The 17,838-nt window shown below is 35.2% G+C and overlaps 2 protein-coding genes across 3 annotated transcripts in view; one reads left to right on the top strand and one right to left on the bottom strand.

Annotated features, from left to right (window-relative positions):
- The first annotated feature begins 839 nt into the window (after nt 1–839).
- Nucleotides 840–11,616, top strand: prkar1ab (protein kinase, cAMP-dependent, regulatory, type I, alpha (tissue specific extinguisher 1) b). The gene is made up of 11 exons (XM_067368560.1): nt 840–975; nt 3,266–3,465; nt 4,937–5,104; nt 5,176–5,267; nt 6,965–7,026; nt 7,112–7,158; nt 7,304–7,462; nt 7,549–7,609; nt 7,691–7,812; nt 7,886–7,967; nt 9,796–11,616. Exons 2-11 carry the CDS (start codon nt 3,292–3,294, stop codon nt 9,966–9,968), a joined length of 1,140 nt encoding a protein of 379 aa, XP_067224661.1. The 5' UTR covers nt 840–975; nt 3,266–3,291; the 3' UTR covers nt 9,969–11,616.
- The window catches only part of fam20a (FAM20A golgi associated secretory pathway pseudokinase), a 23,609-nt gene continuing 13,714 nt past the window's right edge, over nt 7,944–17,838 (bottom strand). The window contains exons 10-13 of one of the 2 annotated variants that reach the window (XM_067368559.1): nt 17,080–17,139; nt 16,687–16,950; nt 13,660–13,715; nt 7,944–8,013 (exon numbers count right to left, since the gene is read on the bottom strand). In XM_067368559.1, coding sequence (XP_067224660.1) covers nt 7,997–8,013; nt 13,660–13,715; nt 16,687–16,950; nt 17,080–17,139 — 397 coding nt within the window. In that variant the 3' untranslated portion in view covers nt 7,944–7,996. Of the gene's footprint in view, nt 8,014–12,878; nt 13,716–16,686; nt 16,951–17,079; nt 17,140–17,838 lie in introns of those variants that run through there. The other variant, XM_067368558.1, reaches the window with a different exon arrangement.

The following is a 17,838-nucleotide window of genomic DNA, read 5'->3' as shown; positions in this document are numbered from 1 at the left end:
TGTACTTAGGTAAAAAAAAAAAAAAAAAAACCAACACCAAAGATCTAAAAAAAAAATAATAATAATAATAAAATGATAAATTCATAATGCTCCGAAGCTTCCTGAAGCAGTGTTTTGAAATCGGCCATCACTAAATAAGTCATTATTTTATTTATTTATTTATTTATTTTGAAGGTTTTGACACTATAACAACTAAAAAATAAGATTAGATTATCTATGTAATTTTATTTTTCTGTAATATGATTGGAGACCCCCAAAGCTCTGTACCAGGACCTGTGAATTTTAGAGACTAAATCCAAGAAAGATAATTTTGATATATATTATAATTCATATTATAATTGAATAATAATAATAATAATAATAATAATATGTGTTGTAATATTATGCAACATAATTAATAATTTAATCACGCAACTCTGCTTAATTGTCTATTTTTAACTAGGAACATAAAATTAAACTAGAAAAAATAATAAGTAAACAATAAGTTTTGAATGAGTAAATAAAATTGTATTTATTTACTTATAAGAAATTGATTAAAAATAGCCAAAATGAGCTAATAGGACAGGATATCAGACTTAAAATAATAATAAAATAAAATAAAATAAAATAAAATAAAATAAAATAAAATAAAATAAAATAAAATAAAATTAAATAAAATTAAATAAAATTAAATAAAATTAAATTAAATTAAGCTATCCAAATAGGTAACATACATAAAGAAGATAAATGTTTAAAGATTAAGAGCGAAATCACGAAGATAATATTACCCAAGTTAAACTTGTGCTACGTTCCCTTTAAGGTTACCAAGGGTTACAGTTTCCATGTGAGAACGAGGCGAATTGACGTCAATGGCAGGCTTTGATTGGTGTTTTACCATTTCCGGTGGGCAGACGTCCAAGCGCCTGTGAGGAAGAGTTGTCGCGCGTCTCTGAATAACGGAATAACGCAGAAACCGAGTCGCGTTATAAAGGCTCGGTAAGAATGAATGCTTCTTGGCATGTCATGTTTCTGTCGAGCAGATGTCGCGCTGAACATCTGGAATGAGCGGGGAATGTCGTTTGTTTATGATGCAGATAAAGATGGCGGACACTCAGCGGCCTTCTGAGAGAAATCTGTCGCCTCATTTTATTTTCAGATATAATTAATCACGCCGCTCAGGAGCTTTTTACGTTTTATTTGATTTAATGTTTATTTGTGTGAAGGTTTAACGATTTATTTGAGGTTTCGAGGCCATTTGTGTGTTTTGTTGTATTTTGAGTTGCGTTTTGACGTGAATTAAAGCGATATTGAATGTACATTATATTATATTTTCATATTCTTTTATTTTCGTCTTGTGAAATGGAGTTAAATTTAATATCGTGTCGTTTAATATTCATCCTAAATATGCTGGTATTCTGATCGATGATGCTGAAGTGGAAAATGACTGTCAACATCATCATAATAATAAGCGATATGCAGCATAAAGTTGTTTTTCTGTTAATAAAGAGTCGTGTGTAGTTCGTGCAGTCCATCAGACTGTCCAGGTGTGTTGAAACAAAGATAATCTCCAGATTATTTCTGACATCAATCTCATAAATGATGCTGTAATCCCGTCCTCTGAGGGAATCTGGCTTGGACTGAACATTATTTTCATCGTCAATGATATAGTTATTAATTCTGCAACATGCACAGATCTCAGTATTGTGTGGAAGATCTATTTCCATCATAATAACATCATTTGAATAATCCAGAATAACATTATTATTGCTCAAACATGATGGTGTTTCAGTTTTACTGTAGTTTCTTGTATTGTAATTTTCATTTTATATTAAGGGGTATTTCATAAATTTTTCATTTTAAAGAAATAAGTATATTTCAGACCTTCTGTATTATTGATTTAACCCTCTGGCGCTGTTCACGTGTTGGTCAAAAATGACTAAAAAATAATTATTTCAATGAAATGCATGGTCGTCAAAGACATTTAGATGTTCGCATCAATAGAAATTTACAAAAGTGATTTTATTTTTATATTTGATTTTTTATATACATAGAAAGTACATTAAATGCAAGTTAAACATCTATTTTTAAGGTTTCAAATAAGTTTAGGGAGTATAAAATGTCAAAATATGGGTGAAATAATGTTCCATCATTCAGTGTAACACTTATATTTATGTAAAAATTGAAATACAAACTTATTCTGATCTCTACGTATTAAAATATATAAAATAATAAGTGAGAATACTACATTTTATTGCATTTTAAATTAGTAAAAAAATCTTGCTGACAAATGGGCAAAACCTAGGATAGTGGCAAAGTTTAAAAATCTAAAATTACAAGTAATTAGCATTTGGGGTAAAAGTAATTTTTAATATGGCATAAATCAATTTTTTTGTTGTAAATATCCCTGACAAGACTGTTACACTGAGTGACATTTTAGTGTGTGTCTTCTGTAAATCATGGTAAAAAATGTATATTTAATTTTGCTCAGAAAAACAAACAAATTAAACAGCACCCATTCTGATGTACTGAAAAACAACAACAATTTGATGCTTGAAAACCCTTTTTTGTCTTTGACCCTTGTACTATATTATGTTTTTTATTTAATTTTTTGTATTTTAGGGGATTTTATGGTACTAAATTATATTTACGCTGTAGTTTTAATCCACTTATTGACTTTTTGAGCATAGACCTGAAAATGAAATTTCCAACTTAAACTGTCATAAATCATGAATGCTTTTAAACTTAAATTTAGTCTCTTTTTAAAGACGACATTTGGCAAATTATTGCAGAAGGGAAAAAAGTCAAACAGTTAACTTAAAAAAAGTCAGAATTTTATGTTTATTGTTATGAAAATGCACAAAAATAATATTTTCAATCAAAGCCATAAATCTAAACGAGCTGTTTTCCAAATTTGAGGTTGATATCTCAAAAAATGAGCTTTTAGTAAGATTTTGTTTGGGTGCAGTACCAGAAGTGAAATTCGTCTCCCATTCATTTCCAATGCGTTCATTTTTGACCGTGAGGAACACCAGTGTGAATATTTTTTTCAGGACCATTTAACCTTTTTGAATCATGTCCATGATTTTTTTTGTGTTCACATATCACGTGCCAAAACTTTTACCAAGTTTCGTACCATTCTGATGAAGTAAAAAAAAACAACGTAAACTTTTTCAGTCAAAAATGACTGAAGAGCACCAGAGGGTTAATTTATTATATTTAATTTATTCAGCATCTTTGTGTCACTTATTTTAACTGTAACTTATTGATTTCTGCTTGTGAACCACAGGTCAGAGGTCAGATCTAGCGTTCATCATGGCGTCAGGCAGCGCGAGCGGCGAGGAGGAGAAGAGTCTGAGGGAATGTGAGATATACGTGCAGAAACACAACATCCAGCAGCTGCTGAAGGACTGCATCGTCCAGCTGTGCACCTCGCGGCCTGACAGACCCATGGCCTTCCTCAGAGAACACTTCGAAAGGCTGGAGAAGGTTTGTACGTTAGGATAATTCTGACGTAACGGAATCATAGAGATCTGGATCCTTCGCTGACATCACTTTGTGTTAAGAAAGATGGGATGTGTTTATTAAAACAAGCAATCAGTTGCTCACAGCGTTTTTATAAAGCAGTGGCTGCAGCAATTCAATATATGACATCTACTTTAATTAAATAGTTACATATTCATAATAATTGGACTGATTTATCCAGCAAATTAGACCTCATGTTGTTAATATTATATTAAAAATGATAACTTTTTGTCAAAAGATTGTTTATTTAAAAAATATTAAATAATGTTAAATTTTTAAGTATTTAAGTAAGTATTTTGTCATTTCTATTAGTATTTTTTTTCTTTTATCAATTACACTCTAAAAAATAACTGTAAAAAATGAACCAGATTTACACAGTAAAATACAGTTTTTCACTGAAACATTAATATAACATAAAACAATGCATTCTGGGTAATATCATTTGTTGTATTCGAGAAAGTAACCTATAGGCTACTTTCTCTAATGTGACACATTATCCAGAATGCATTATTTTGACAGTATATTACTTCTGTGTATTACAATGCATTGTGTATATTATAATGCATTCTGGGTAATATTATTTGTCCTTTTTGAGAAATGAGCCTATAGGCCTCTTTTCTTAAAATGACAACTATTACGCATTATGCATTGTTTTTATATCAGAAATGGCATCACTTATATTTCTGTTTCAAATGGAAAACGGTATTTTTTAGAGTATAGGTTTAATTTATTTTTATTTCAGTTTTAGGTCATTTTGGGTGTTTATTTATTTCCAGTTAGCAGTCTAAACTAAATGAAAATAAAAAATGTTGCTTTGGAAACTAACCAAAATGAGTTTTTATTTATAGCTGATATTTATTTTTAATTTTTTCAATTAACAAAAATCATTTTAGCTATCAATAATAAACTTGACATGGGTTTTGCCCTTTTTTTAACAATAAAATTAAAACAATTATATTACTATTAATATATAAAAAATTATATAATATTTTATTCAAGTAAAATAAATGTAACATTTGGACTTTTTTGGAAATTTTCGTAAATGAAATTTCATCCTGTTTATTTTCTAAATGCATGTTTTGGATGTTATTGTGAACGATTCATCCATGCGTGTTTTCTTTAATTGTTTTGACCTCGTCAATCATAATATCTTAACTGGATTTTCCAGTGAAACGTCTTTCTTCTTTCTGCTGGATTTCTCCAATCATTTTGGTCGCTTAAACTCCACCCCTTCTTAGATTAACTGCAATTTTTGAGTGTAACACCCACATCCCAAAATCCAGTATCTGATGGATAGAACCAAGTCCCGTTCTACATTTTTTTTCCCTGATAATGTTTCACTCGGATATACGTCACATATACGCTACTCCTGTTTCACTGCAACTTCAAATCCAACCAAAATCCTCCCTTTAAAATTATTATTTTTTTCTTCCAGGAGGAAGCGAAGCAGCTCCTGAACCAGCAGAAGGCCAGCTCTCGCTCCGACTCTCGTGAAGATGAGGCTTCTCCTCCCATGAACCCCGTGGTGAAGGGTCGCAGGCGGAGAGGAGCCATCAGCGCAGAGGTCTACACCGAGGAGGACGCCGCCTCTTACGTCAGGAAGGTCTGTATTTCTCAGAATGACATAATGTCTGATGTCATTCAGGTGAATCATGTGTTCTGTCTCCTGTGAAGGTCATCCCTAAAGACTACAAAACCATGGCTGCTCTTGCCAAAGCCATCGAAAAGAACGTGCTCTTCTCACATCTGGATGACAATGAAAGAAGGTGAATATTTATTTCTAATTCAGTTGTTCAGATGTTTTAAATGTGACCAGTATCAGATTCCAGTGTGAACAGATATTGGTTTATTTATAGTGTGATCTGCCATGGAAGCCAGCGAAATGATGCGCAGGCAATATGAAAAATAAAGACTAAAAATAAATTTATGAAGCTTTTATGATACAAGCCCTCAAGTTTCGCTTGTATTATAGAGCTGTTGAGTTCTGACACATCACTGCCCTCTAATTACCATCTTTCACAACTGTCTTGATAATGTTGGGTATGGAAAATCTTTGTATAGACTCCCATGAGCACAGAATCGTGGTGAATGTTGATCTCAAGTGACGTAAAAATCACACAAATTCCAATATGACTGTTCACACTGCGGTCGCATTACAAAACATCTGACCTGTGTTGGATTTAGTACTACATATGGAAGTTGGACAAATCGAAATTAAAAAGATCAGATTCCATGTGGTTTGTACTGTTCACACTGTCATGATGAAAACAGATATGAGTCACAATGTGAACGTAGCCTTGGATTTCAGTTTAAGTACATATATTTAAAGGGTTAATTCACCCAAAAATGAAAATAATGTCATTTATTACTCACCCTCACACCCATAAGACCTTCGTTCATCTTCAGAACACAAATTAAGATATTTTTGTTGAAACCCGATGACTCCGTGAGGCATGACATTTCCTCTCTCAAGATCCATTAATGTACTAAAACATATTTAAATCAGTTCATGTGAGTACAGTGGTTCAATATTAATATTATAAAGCCACGAGAATATGTTTGGTGCGCCAAAAAAACAAAATAACGACTTATAAAATGATGGCCGATTTCAAAACACTGCTTCAGGAAGCTTCGGAGCGTTATGAATCAGCGTGTTGAATCGTGATTCGGTTCGCGTGTCAAACTGCTGAAATCACGTGACTTTGGCGCTCCGAACCGCTGATTCGACACGCTGATTAATTATATAATGCCTCATTCGCATATTTAAACAACATTTCAGAAAACTTGTAATTAGTGCTGTCAATCTATTAAAAATTAACTAATTAATTGCACTTTTTTTCTGTGGAGTTTTTTAATAGTTTTATATTGTAATAACTTCACAGTTACTCTCTAAATTACACAGTGCATTTTAAATATTTGTTTAATGGCGTCTTTTTATGAATGAAGGTCAGATTCACTGATTCTGATGAACCTATGAAATTTGATTACAGACATTCAACAAGCTATCGATTTCAACATTTATTAGGCTTTAAAAAAACTTTTAATTTAACTTAAAATAATCTTCACATAAAACCATTATAATAAATATTATAATATCATATTTCTGTCTAACAGGAAAGAAATATACAGAAATTGATCAATACAATGTTCACTGCATAAATTATAAGTGAAATATAGATTAATCCTTATTAAAGCTATAATTTTCTGTTATTTTTGTTCTTTGATGAACATTAATGACATCATCACAGCAACTGGTTTATTAGGCTGCTGTCACTTTAAGAGCTGCCGCTGCCGAACATGACGCACATCTCATTCCCTAAGTTCATTTAAGATGTTATTAAACTGCTCTTATGAGAATACGCCACAAAAAGGCCATTTTGGCATAATTCTGTGTGTTATTGTTTGTTCAAGCGCTAAAGATAATTTACTAACCAAATTTCTGTATCACTGTTTTAACCTACAGTGACATATTTGACGCAATGTTTCCAGTCACATACATTGCAGGAGAAATCGTCATCCAACAAGGTAGAACTTTGAAAACACTGATGAAGAGTCATATTGATCTTATTTGTCTTTTTATTTAATTTCTTGTTTCACACTTGTTTCCTAGGTGACGAGGGCGATAACTTCTATGTCATTGACATGGGTGAAATGGATGTAAGTTTTTCTCCTCCTCACTTCATATGTATTCGTATAATAAACCATAAACCTTTTCAACCCAAACAATTCCTGATTTGTTGGATTTGTTCTCAATCAGTATCCTGTTACGACAGTACAGTGTGACGAAGGTGTCTCTCCACAGGTGTATGTGAACAGTGAGTGGGTCACCAGCATCGGAGAGGGCGGCAGCTTTGGAGAGCTGGCTCTGATCTACGGCACCCCGAGAGCCGCCACCGTCAGAGCCAAGACCAACGTGAAGCTCTGGGGCATCGACAGAGACAGCTACAGGAGGATACTGATGGTACACCTGACCTTCCCTCACATCACTGCAGTGCTCAGAGGCCCTTCCTGTTACTAAACATGCGTATATCCTGTGTTTGACTATAGGGAAGCACTCTGAGGAAGAGGAAGATGTATGAGGAGTTCTTGAGCAAAGTATCGATATTAGGTAAGTCTATCTATCTAAAGTGACACAGAGAGAGATGTATCTCGTGAGTTCCTGTGATGTGAGCGTATGGGGTCATTGCAGAGTCTCTGGATAAGTGGGAGCGTCTGACTGTGGCTGATGCTCTGGAGCCGGTGCAGTTCGAGGACAGCCAGAAGATCGTGGTTCAGGGAGAACCAGGGGACGAGTTCTTCATCATCCTGGAGGTGAAGTTTCCCGTCTGCTGAAAGCGTGTCAGGGTTTGTGATTTTTGAAGTCATGACGTGTCTCTTTCCTCAGGGATGTGCAGCCGTTCTTCAGCGCAGGTCAGAAAACGAGGAGTTCGTAGAGGTCGGCAGGTTAGGACCGTCAGACTACTTCGGTAAGTGTTGAAAAACATGGATGTTCCTCTTAAAGGGATAGTTCATCTGAAAATGAAAAAAGTGCCAAAGATCTCAGTTTGTGTTTGAAGTGTTTCAAGTAAAATATATGAATACAGTAGGTCTCTGGGTGCCACTTTAGTGTCTTTATCTACTATGTACTAACATTTAGCTTAAAGGGATAGTTCACCCAAAAATTAAAAAAATGATCCCATGATTTACTCACCCTCAAGCCATCCTAGGTGTATCCTATGACTATCTTCTTTCAGACGAACACAATTGGAGATATATTAAAAATGATTCTGGCTCTTCCAAGCTTTATAATGGCAGTGAATGGGGCGTGAGATTTTGAAGCCCAAAAAGTGCATTCATCGATCATAAAAGAAATCCATACTCACACATCTACAACGTCACCAAAGCTCGCCCTGATCAGCCTGACGGGGGCGCTACAGCAGTGAGAAAATCGCTCATAACTCCTAAAGTGTTAGGCGTAGACTCGAGTGTCTTATATCGTCTTGGCTCAAGATGGACAAAAAGCATGCCTCTGATTCGCTCGTTGTTCTGGTGAAATTTCCAGATATTTTGATAAACCTACTTTTGCAAACTAGTTTTGGACTCAATCAGAACCAATCCAGTGCAGCGAGAATCTCTGAATGTCAATAATTATCAAAAAAAGTTGAAATTTCAGCTCACGGTCTCTAAGGGATGCCAAAATGTTCAAAGTGGGCGGAGCCACTTTTACTAAAATGGCTATAACTTGTGAACGGAATGAGATATTTTCACCAAAATTGGTACATCTATGTAGGAGCTCATTCTGTTGTCACATGAAAAAGGATGTAGCGACTGGCCACTTGGTGGTGCTATAACAGGAAAAAAACTGGAAAATGGCTAGAACTACTTCACCGTTAGTCTGATTGGCTTGAAAATTGGCATACAGTGTCTTTATCAAAGGTGCCATGATTGTCTATGAGGACATTAGCGTATCTCAAAAAAACATGTCCGCCATCGGCCAGTGAATTTTGAGCAGCTATCAGACGAGGTTAACGGAGGCCTATCGAAATGAGTTCTTTGAGAAATTTGAAAGAAATCAGCCTCCAGGAGGCATCTTCGCATTTTTCTCATGTGTAAAGGATTGTATATCACCACAAGGATTGTATATGACACATGGTAGAACTCCTCGTTGCCACTAGGACTGCCACTGTCCATCGAATCGTTCGTTAAATATTGGAGATTATTCCAAAAAATAACTTTGGTGAACTAATCCTACATTTTTGGCTCAACCTCAATAACTGTTAAAAGGCTTTATAAACCATATATTTTCAATGGTAAATTGCCTGTATTGGCTGTAAATTGTCTTTTCCATCTATGATCAAGATGGTAACAGGCGTGCTAAATAAAACATTTTACCTTTTACGCATGTGCTTAAAGGCCTTAAAGCGCTTGAACACCGATAAGTGCTGCTACTTTGATTGTGTTTGAAAGAAGATAGTCATATACACCTAAAATGGCTTGAGGGTAAATTATTTGTGAATGAACTATCCCTTTAATCATTTGATACAATGAACTTATTGTGTACATACATGTTTTACATTTACATTAATTACACTGTTGACCTTCCCTTACCCCTCAAACCTACCCAAACCTGTCCTAACCTCACCCGTATCCCACCTCAATAGCTGCACAAGTGTTTTGCAATGCAAGAAGTAGTTTTGGTGTATGTACATAGTAGTTAGACACCTAATATAATATTCATTATAATGGGATAATTATTCATGAATCTACATACAAATAACATAACCTGAATTGTAATATTTGTGTGTGTTTCTCCAGGCGAGATCGCTTTGCTGATGAACCGACCGCGTGCGGCGACCGTGGTGGCCCGCGGGCCGCTCAAATGCGTCAAGCTGGACAGGCCGCGCTTCGAGCGTGTCCTGGGACCGTGTTCGGACATCCTCAAACGCAACATCCAGCAGTACAACAGCTTCGTTTCGCTCTCCGTCTGAGAATCCCCGCCCCCGAAAACCTCAACCGCAGGGTCCACCACACCGTCAGCTTCTCATCCGCACCGCGTTATCGTCACGCGCTTCGTCGAGTGCTTCCCGCGAGAGCTTTAACAGCCGCTTTCAACGTCGGACATTTAGAGCCAAATGAAAGGACAGACAATCAAAACGTACGTTCCTCCAATCAAATCGCATCCAGTGTTTTTACCTTTAATTCCAAGCGGTAAACAAAACCAGTAGAGGAGTATGAATATATTTATAGTAGAGTTCTTCTAAAACCCTTTTGATTTCTTTTACCCTCACAGTGCAGTTTAGTTTTTTAAGACTAGTTTTATAAGATTAACTGCCTACATATATAACAGAGTAAGACGTTTGGCTGTACTGATTATATTCTTCAAGCCTTACCGCATCATTTCCCCTTCGCTATCACGGTTACACATGCGGTTTTATTTCTTATTATCATTCCAGCACACGCTCTTGCTATTTGTGTTCAGTTGCTTGTTGTAGTAAATTAGTGAGGCCGTTCCTGTGCGGTGTCAGGTTTTATTGTGGCTGATCAAATTTTTAAAAATGGATTTTTAACTACAGGAAGACTCAAAACGATGGCAGTTTGTTCTGTTACAATGCCAGTGCCAAACGTTGGACAGAGCCTCACTTCTTGACTTCTTGACTTGACGAGAGATTCGATTCGTATGTTCGTGCATGTGCGCCGTCACCGGTTGAGAACAGCTTTCGGTCAGGATGATTCAGTATTTAACTTTTTGTCAGTATATGCCGAGAAATACCAGTTTTATTTTTTAATAAGCTTATTTTTCCACAGTGGCGTATTTAGTCGCATGTCATGATTTCAAGTGTTTCCATTTTTTAAACAGGCTCGTTGCTGTTTTAATGTTGATCTGAAGCAACCGAAAGGATTCTAAAATGAGGTTTTGACGTCAATGCCGAGGTCTGTCTGGTTTTTAGCGGTACTGTTTGAAAACAGAGGCTCGCAAACACAGTCGGCCGCGTTCGTGAAACGGAAAATCCACGCGTTTCGCAAATGATCTTTGATACATTTTTATAAAAACTCAAGTTAAACAGAACCTTGGCGATTTGATGTTTACATGTCCGTATTCTGTTGAGTGATCAATGTTTGATTCTCTTTATTTACAAAATGTTCCTCGTTTTAGTTTTTGAGAAATGCAGATTAAAAAGGTGTAACAGAATTATTTCAGATGCATCTTTGTGATGTTTATTAGGCTGAGTTCACTTGAAATAAGTGATTCAGAAGCTCATGCTCACCCATGTTTTCTATCTGTGTGAATGACTGATGAATAGAGCTTGCCCATTCCTGTTCCCGGAGATCGACCTTCCTGCAAAGTGAAGCAGCTGTTTAAAGAGGACCTTTTACAAGGTGTAATATAAGAGTCCCCAGAATGTGTCTGTGAAGTTTCGGCTCAAAATCCCCCACAGATCATTTATTATAGCTTGTCAAATTTGCCTTTATTTGGGTGTGAGCAAAAACACACCGTTTTTGTGTGTGTCCCTTTAAATGCAAATGAGCTGCTGCTCCAGAAGAGGGCGGAGCTTTAACAGCTCAACAACAACAAAGCTGGAGAATCTCACGCAGCCAAAATGAGGAAAGTGTTCATCCTTACATTGTTCAAACCGGAGTCGACACTGATGGAGAGACTCAGGAAGAAGTTACAACTTTTAGACGTTTCTGAATGGTTAGTGGATAAATTGATGTAGTTGCTGTGGAGTTGATTCAACTCATCCACTAGCATGTGCCGTCATGTTCATCTTTTGTGTTGAATTGACCCTCGTTTGTGAAGCAGTCCGGCGTAAAATGACGGCATGACAACAACACTCGACTACAACAACTCTTCCTCTTCTCTAAAGCAGCCCAACATGGCCCCGCCCCCTTTGTTGTGTGTTCCCAGTTTATGTAAATTTTAGGGTTTGTGATGTCACTAACCTGGGACGAAGCTCGTTGTAGTCCCTACCAGTCCTTAAACAGTGATTTCTGTAAAATTGAACTTTGCAGATGTTGTTTATGCTCAAACAGCAACATTAAAGTGAAATCATAATCAACCACTTTAAGACCTTCAAGAGCACTTGATAATTACAGACAGGTGTGTTGGATTTGAGTTGGATCTGAACTGGATCTCCGGGAACAGGATTGGGCTTCCTTATGATTAGATGCTCCTTCAAACCCAAACGTTTCTGCTAGTTCTGTGACCTTATGAGCTGCTGATATATTACAGACCTCAGATGATGTTTTATTTGTCAATGTTACCCAAATGTGTCGTTTCATTTCCAGCGAGTTCTGTGCAGAAAATGATCATTTTGGTACAGATCGTCCAAATGGCAGTTTAAGCAATAAAAAGGTTGGATTATTGAATAATCGGCTGCAGTGGAGCATTTTATTTTCAGTCAAATGCTCAAGATTTATTTCAAGTTGTCATATAGGGGTGCCAGACACAAGGGGGCAGTGTTCAGCTGAGAGAGAAAAGGCTGGATGTGTTCTGAATGGAGTTTTGCCTAAACTGTGTAGGCATTAACTTCTCAAACAGTAGTACAGTACATGGTTGTCATGATCAGTGTTGAACATGATCATATCTGAGTTGATTTTTCAAATATGTATTGCAAGTTGTTTTCTCTTATTGACTGACAGCTCTCCTGTCGACATGTTGAGAGAGATGTGTAGTTCTAGACTCATCTCACTTGCACAATACAGATTCAGTATTCGTCAATATGAATAAACAGTGAAATTCAAATTCGGAATATTACGCAAACCTGCAATAATTAAATGTTAAATTACACAAATATACTTTATGTATTTAATCTCACTTTATTAACCAAAGTCTTTCCTGCTGACCTTAGATGATCCAATTCAACCATAACAAGGAAAATGACTTTAGATAAACATCATGTTTAATTTTTTTGTTTTGTTTTTAATGCTGAAGTAAGAGTGCCAAGCTTTCTTCTCCTGTATCCTATTCTCCTGTGATCCAGATTGGCAGCACAGCCGAAAGGTTTGTTTGAGCGGCGCCTTCTACAGGAGTGAATTTGCATTTCCTTCAGCTTTAGGCTTCACTTTTGTTGTGAAGGGGCACTTAGATTTGCCAAAAAAATTACTTTTAAATTACATTTTATTAAAAAACAAAAATCTAAACAAGCTGTGTTCCAACTTTGAGGTTGATATCTCAAAAAATGAGCTTTCAGTAAGATATTGTTTGGGCGCAGTACCACACTTTCCCCATTAGATGCCAGCAAAACTCCACTGATGCACACAGTGGTTGGATTTGTGATTTGCAGTAGATTTTTTCTTTAATATTACAAGCTCACACAATTTTTTTTAATTGCACGCATACAAACCACACTCTGAAATCCACACTAACACACCCACACAATTATAGCGGCATAATTTATCTAACTCGCTCTATAATATGAAAGAGCAGAAAACAGGAATAAAGCACATATTTGCTTTATGGACCAAACCTGAGAAAATAACACCATCTGCTAAAAGAAAAATAGTAAAAATGTAAATTTGAATGAAAGCCTGTTAACAAAGACTGCATCGTTTTATAGTTAAACGGTCCTGAGATTAAAAATTGCAGTTTTAAACATTTTTGTCCAAACGGTCCTGAGAGGAACTAAAATAGATTATTAAAGGAAATGGGGGTGAAATTGAATAAAATAAAATACACACCTGTGCCAAACTGTATGTAGTTGGCATTAACACAGCCAAAATGATCAAATAAACACCTGAAAAAGACAAAAATGTCCATAAAGTCGCATAAGGGTTAAAAGAAACTTTCCCCAGCACTGGTCATGATCTCACTGTGCGGTCCAGCTATCATACTGAAAATAACTACAATCATTTAGCATTTTTAATGAAAAATGGGTTAAAATGTATTCATTTTTGGCAGTTTGATCAAAATGAGCTGTTTTTACTTCTGGTTCATTTGTCACAGAAAAGGAAGGTCCACTTGAGTACATTGCATTGTGGGATATGGTATTACATGCAGTGTGCTTTTTTCATAAAAAATCAATTAAAAAAAAATGCTGTTCTTCTGAACTTGGAACAAAATGTTTGAACAAAAAATATTTTTAACATTGAAAAAAAAAATTTTTACACAGCAAGGATCATGTGACACTGAAGACTGGAGTAACGATGCTGAAAATTCAGCTTTGATCACAGGAATAAATTACACTTTACTATATATTCACATAGAAAACAGCTGATTTACATTATAATAATATTTAACAATTTTTACTGTATTTTTGATCAAATAAACGCAGTCTTGGAGAGCAGAAGAGACTTGCAAAAAAACATTTTTTTGCACATTTTGGTAAACAAAGTATATCAGATCTGATGTGTTCTGAAGAACAGTTGAATGCTGGGATAATAAACACACTTTTTACTGCAGGAATATGATTCCAAACATCCTGTGCATTTGCTGAAATCATTATTATAGCCTCAAATGATAAAAAAAGTACCAGCAGCCACTGCTTCAAGTTATTATTTTCAGTTCCCGTCCAACAGATGGCACTGAATAATGAATTTCATATTTCACGTACTAGATTAGACCTGCTTGAGTGGTAAAATCAGATCATTATTTTATGCCTAAATAGATTTTATTTTTATCATTGTACTGAAATGTGTAGAAAGATGATGCAAGTTTTTATATGTCAGGAAATGTACTGAATCTGACAGATGAATAACTGACCAGGATCTGATTTAGTTTTTCAGATCATGTTTATCGTTTGTTTTGCAATGGGTTTTTTATTTCACAGACCCAGACTCTGATGGTGACGTGTTTCAGCTCGCTTCGACTCTTCAGTACAGTAGTGTGGCGAACCACAACGCTCAGAAGCTTCACATGATTTGGTTCAGCCTGTGAAGTGTGAGCAGATGAGACAGCTGAGGATTACACGTCACTCGCGATCCGTCTGGAAAATGAGCCCCTGTCGAGAAATCTCGCAACCTACCACAGTGTTAGTGCTGATGTGGCCTGTTTGTGCTCCATCATCGGCTCAGACGCCACTAATGGCTGTTTGTGTAAAAATGGACAGAAAGGGAAGGGATAATCAGAGGAAAGCTCTCACTGTGCAGTTAAAGCGCCACATGAATGCTGACGTACGGAGATCTGCAGATCTTATCTCATCTGTCTGGACGGGCGTCTTCAGCTCCTCCAGGTGTCTGCGGCGTCTGGAACTGAAGCGGCTCAGGACAAACACTTCCAGGTGCTGTTGGGGAACGTCTTAAAGTAATGCCACACAGCCCTTCTTCAGCCAATCATAATTATGAGATTCAAAGTAATAAATATGAGACGAATAAGTCAGAATTATGAACTAAAAAGTTGAAAGTCATAATCAACGTTCAAAATTGTGACAAAGTCAGAATACTTTATGAAATTGACTTTCTCGTATTTCGAATTTTTACTTTGTTTATATCATAATTTTGACATCAAGTTATTATTATTACTTTATCTCAAGATTGAAATGCATTTTTAACTTTTAATCTCAATTTTGACGTGTCATAAAATTGACTTTTTATCTGACTTGTCTCATTATTATTGTCTTTGATATAATTATGACTTTGTATCATAATTTTTACTTTTTGTCAATTTTGACTTATTATGGCTTTTTATGTCGTAATTTTGACTTTTTATTTCACTTAAAGGTGTTGTAATTTCTGTAGCCAATCAAAATTATGAGATTAAAGTCATAATTCTGATCTTAAAATTGATATTATGAGATACTAAATCATAATCATGACATAATAATTTTTCGTCTAGTATATGATCATTTTAACTCTCATATTTGACTTTTTAATTCACTTTTGACAATTATTTTATTTTATCTCAAATTTAAAAATGCAATTTTGGCTTTTTAATCTTGTAATTTTGTCTTTTTATCTCATAATTACATCTTTTTATCTCAGACTTTTATCTCAGAATTTCGATTTATGTGATATTTTTGACTTTGACATTATGACTTTGTATCATATTTTTATTTTTTTTAACTTTTTGTCAGTTTTGATAATTTTTATGTCAATTTAGACATTTTATTTCACTTAAAGGTGTTGTTAGGGAACTTTTTTAGCCAATCAAAATTATAAAAGTTTATTAATATGAGATTAAAAAGTCACAATTATTAGACAAAAATGTATATTTGATACTAAGTCATAATTATGAGTTATGAGAATTATGAAAAGTCATGTCAAAAATTCCACTTTAGAAATGACAACTTGTATATGATCATTTTAACTCTCATAACAGACTTTTTAATTCACTTTTGACTCTATTTTAATTTTATCTCAAATTTAAAAATGTAATTTTGACTTTTAAATCTTGTAATTTCAACTTTTTACCTCATAATTATGACTTTTTATCTCTTTCGATTTATATGATAATTTTGACTTTGTAACATAATTTTTAACTTTTGGTCAATTTCGACTCGTACAGTAATTATGTCTTTTTATGTCACAATTTTGACGTTTTTATTTGACTTAAAGGTGTTGTTGGGGAACTTTTTAAAGCAATACCACACAGTCCTTTTTTAGCCAATCAGAAATGTGAATCATTTTCCTCCTGATGTCATGATTTTGGACCGGAGGGGTGTATTAATTCTGTCAGCTGGCATAAACGTCTCTTTTGTACGTTTAAGTGCAGTCAGTGAAACGGCTTATTCCTGTAATCTCCTCAAACCCGCTCTCTTCTCGTTCTGTCACCTCTTATTTCCTCCCTGGTGGCTCGTAGTTACTCCGGATGATTCCACAAAGTCCGTGATCACCACATGTGCTTCTCCCAGCTTCTTCACACACTCCTCCACTGTCCGGAGCACCTGGGCCAGCCGGCGGTCCAAGGCCTGCAGGTGCTCCTCAGTCAGCACGGGCGTCAGAGGGTCTCGGGAGAGGGATTCCCTCATTACGTCACTCAGGCGGTACTCGGACTGAGCCAGAAGCTGCAGTCGGAACAGCGTCGAGCGCTTGATCCTGTAAGAGATGTCAGGGGGTTTGTGAACTGTCTTTTTTTTACAAGCTTTTGTCTCATAAAACAGTTCATAAATGTGCTTCAGAATCATCAAAATCATTTTTTTTTAATAATTTGAGAAATATCCTTACATGCAACATTGGGTCAGTGGTGCGAGAATGGACATCTCATCATGGGAATACCGTCCAAATCTGCCACACACAGGAAGAGGAAGAAGCCCAGATCAGGAAAAACCATCATGCTTTGGTAAATCATATTTAGGAGATAAATATAATTATTCTATATAAAGTCCAAATTTGAGATTCAATGATAAGTCATTATTATGACAGAGACATAATTATGAGATCAAGAGCAAGAATAGTTCATGATACAAGGTTGAAATACTGATTTATAATCATGAGTCAAAATTATGACAAAAAAATAACCTGACCTATGCCAGTGTCGACTCTTTTCCTCAGTTATGACTTTTTATCTCATAAATATCAACTATTTAATCATCGTGACTTTGTCAATTTCAACTTTTTCTGCTTTTAATTTTTATTTCATAATTTTAAGTTAACTTTTTGTCTAAATTAAGATTTTTTTGTCATAATTTAATTTGTGCCAATTTCAACTTTTATCTCATAATATTACACTATTTATCACTTAATTTAGACTTTTTATGTAATAATTATGATTTACCAAAGCATTACATTTTTCTTCACGCTTCCACAAGAAACTGCATTGATAATTCAACAATAAACAATTAAAAAATGTTAAAAATATAATGTATACATATCTAAAGATGCATTTTGAAAAGTTGAACAACTTTTCTTTTTAAATATTTATTTTTGGCATTTTTGCCTTTATTATGATAGGACTACAGAAGAGGATCAAGTAAAAAAAATAAA

This window comes from Chanodichthys erythropterus, chromosome 19, assembly GCF_024489055.1.
Source record: "Chanodichthys erythropterus isolate Z2021 chromosome 19, ASM2448905v1, whole genome shotgun sequence".
Lineage (NCBI taxonomy): Eukaryota > Metazoa > Chordata > Actinopteri > Cypriniformes > Xenocyprididae > Chanodichthys > Chanodichthys erythropterus.
The sequence above is the reverse complement of the archived record's forward strand: the minus strand, read 5'-3'. Positions and strand labels throughout refer to the sequence as shown.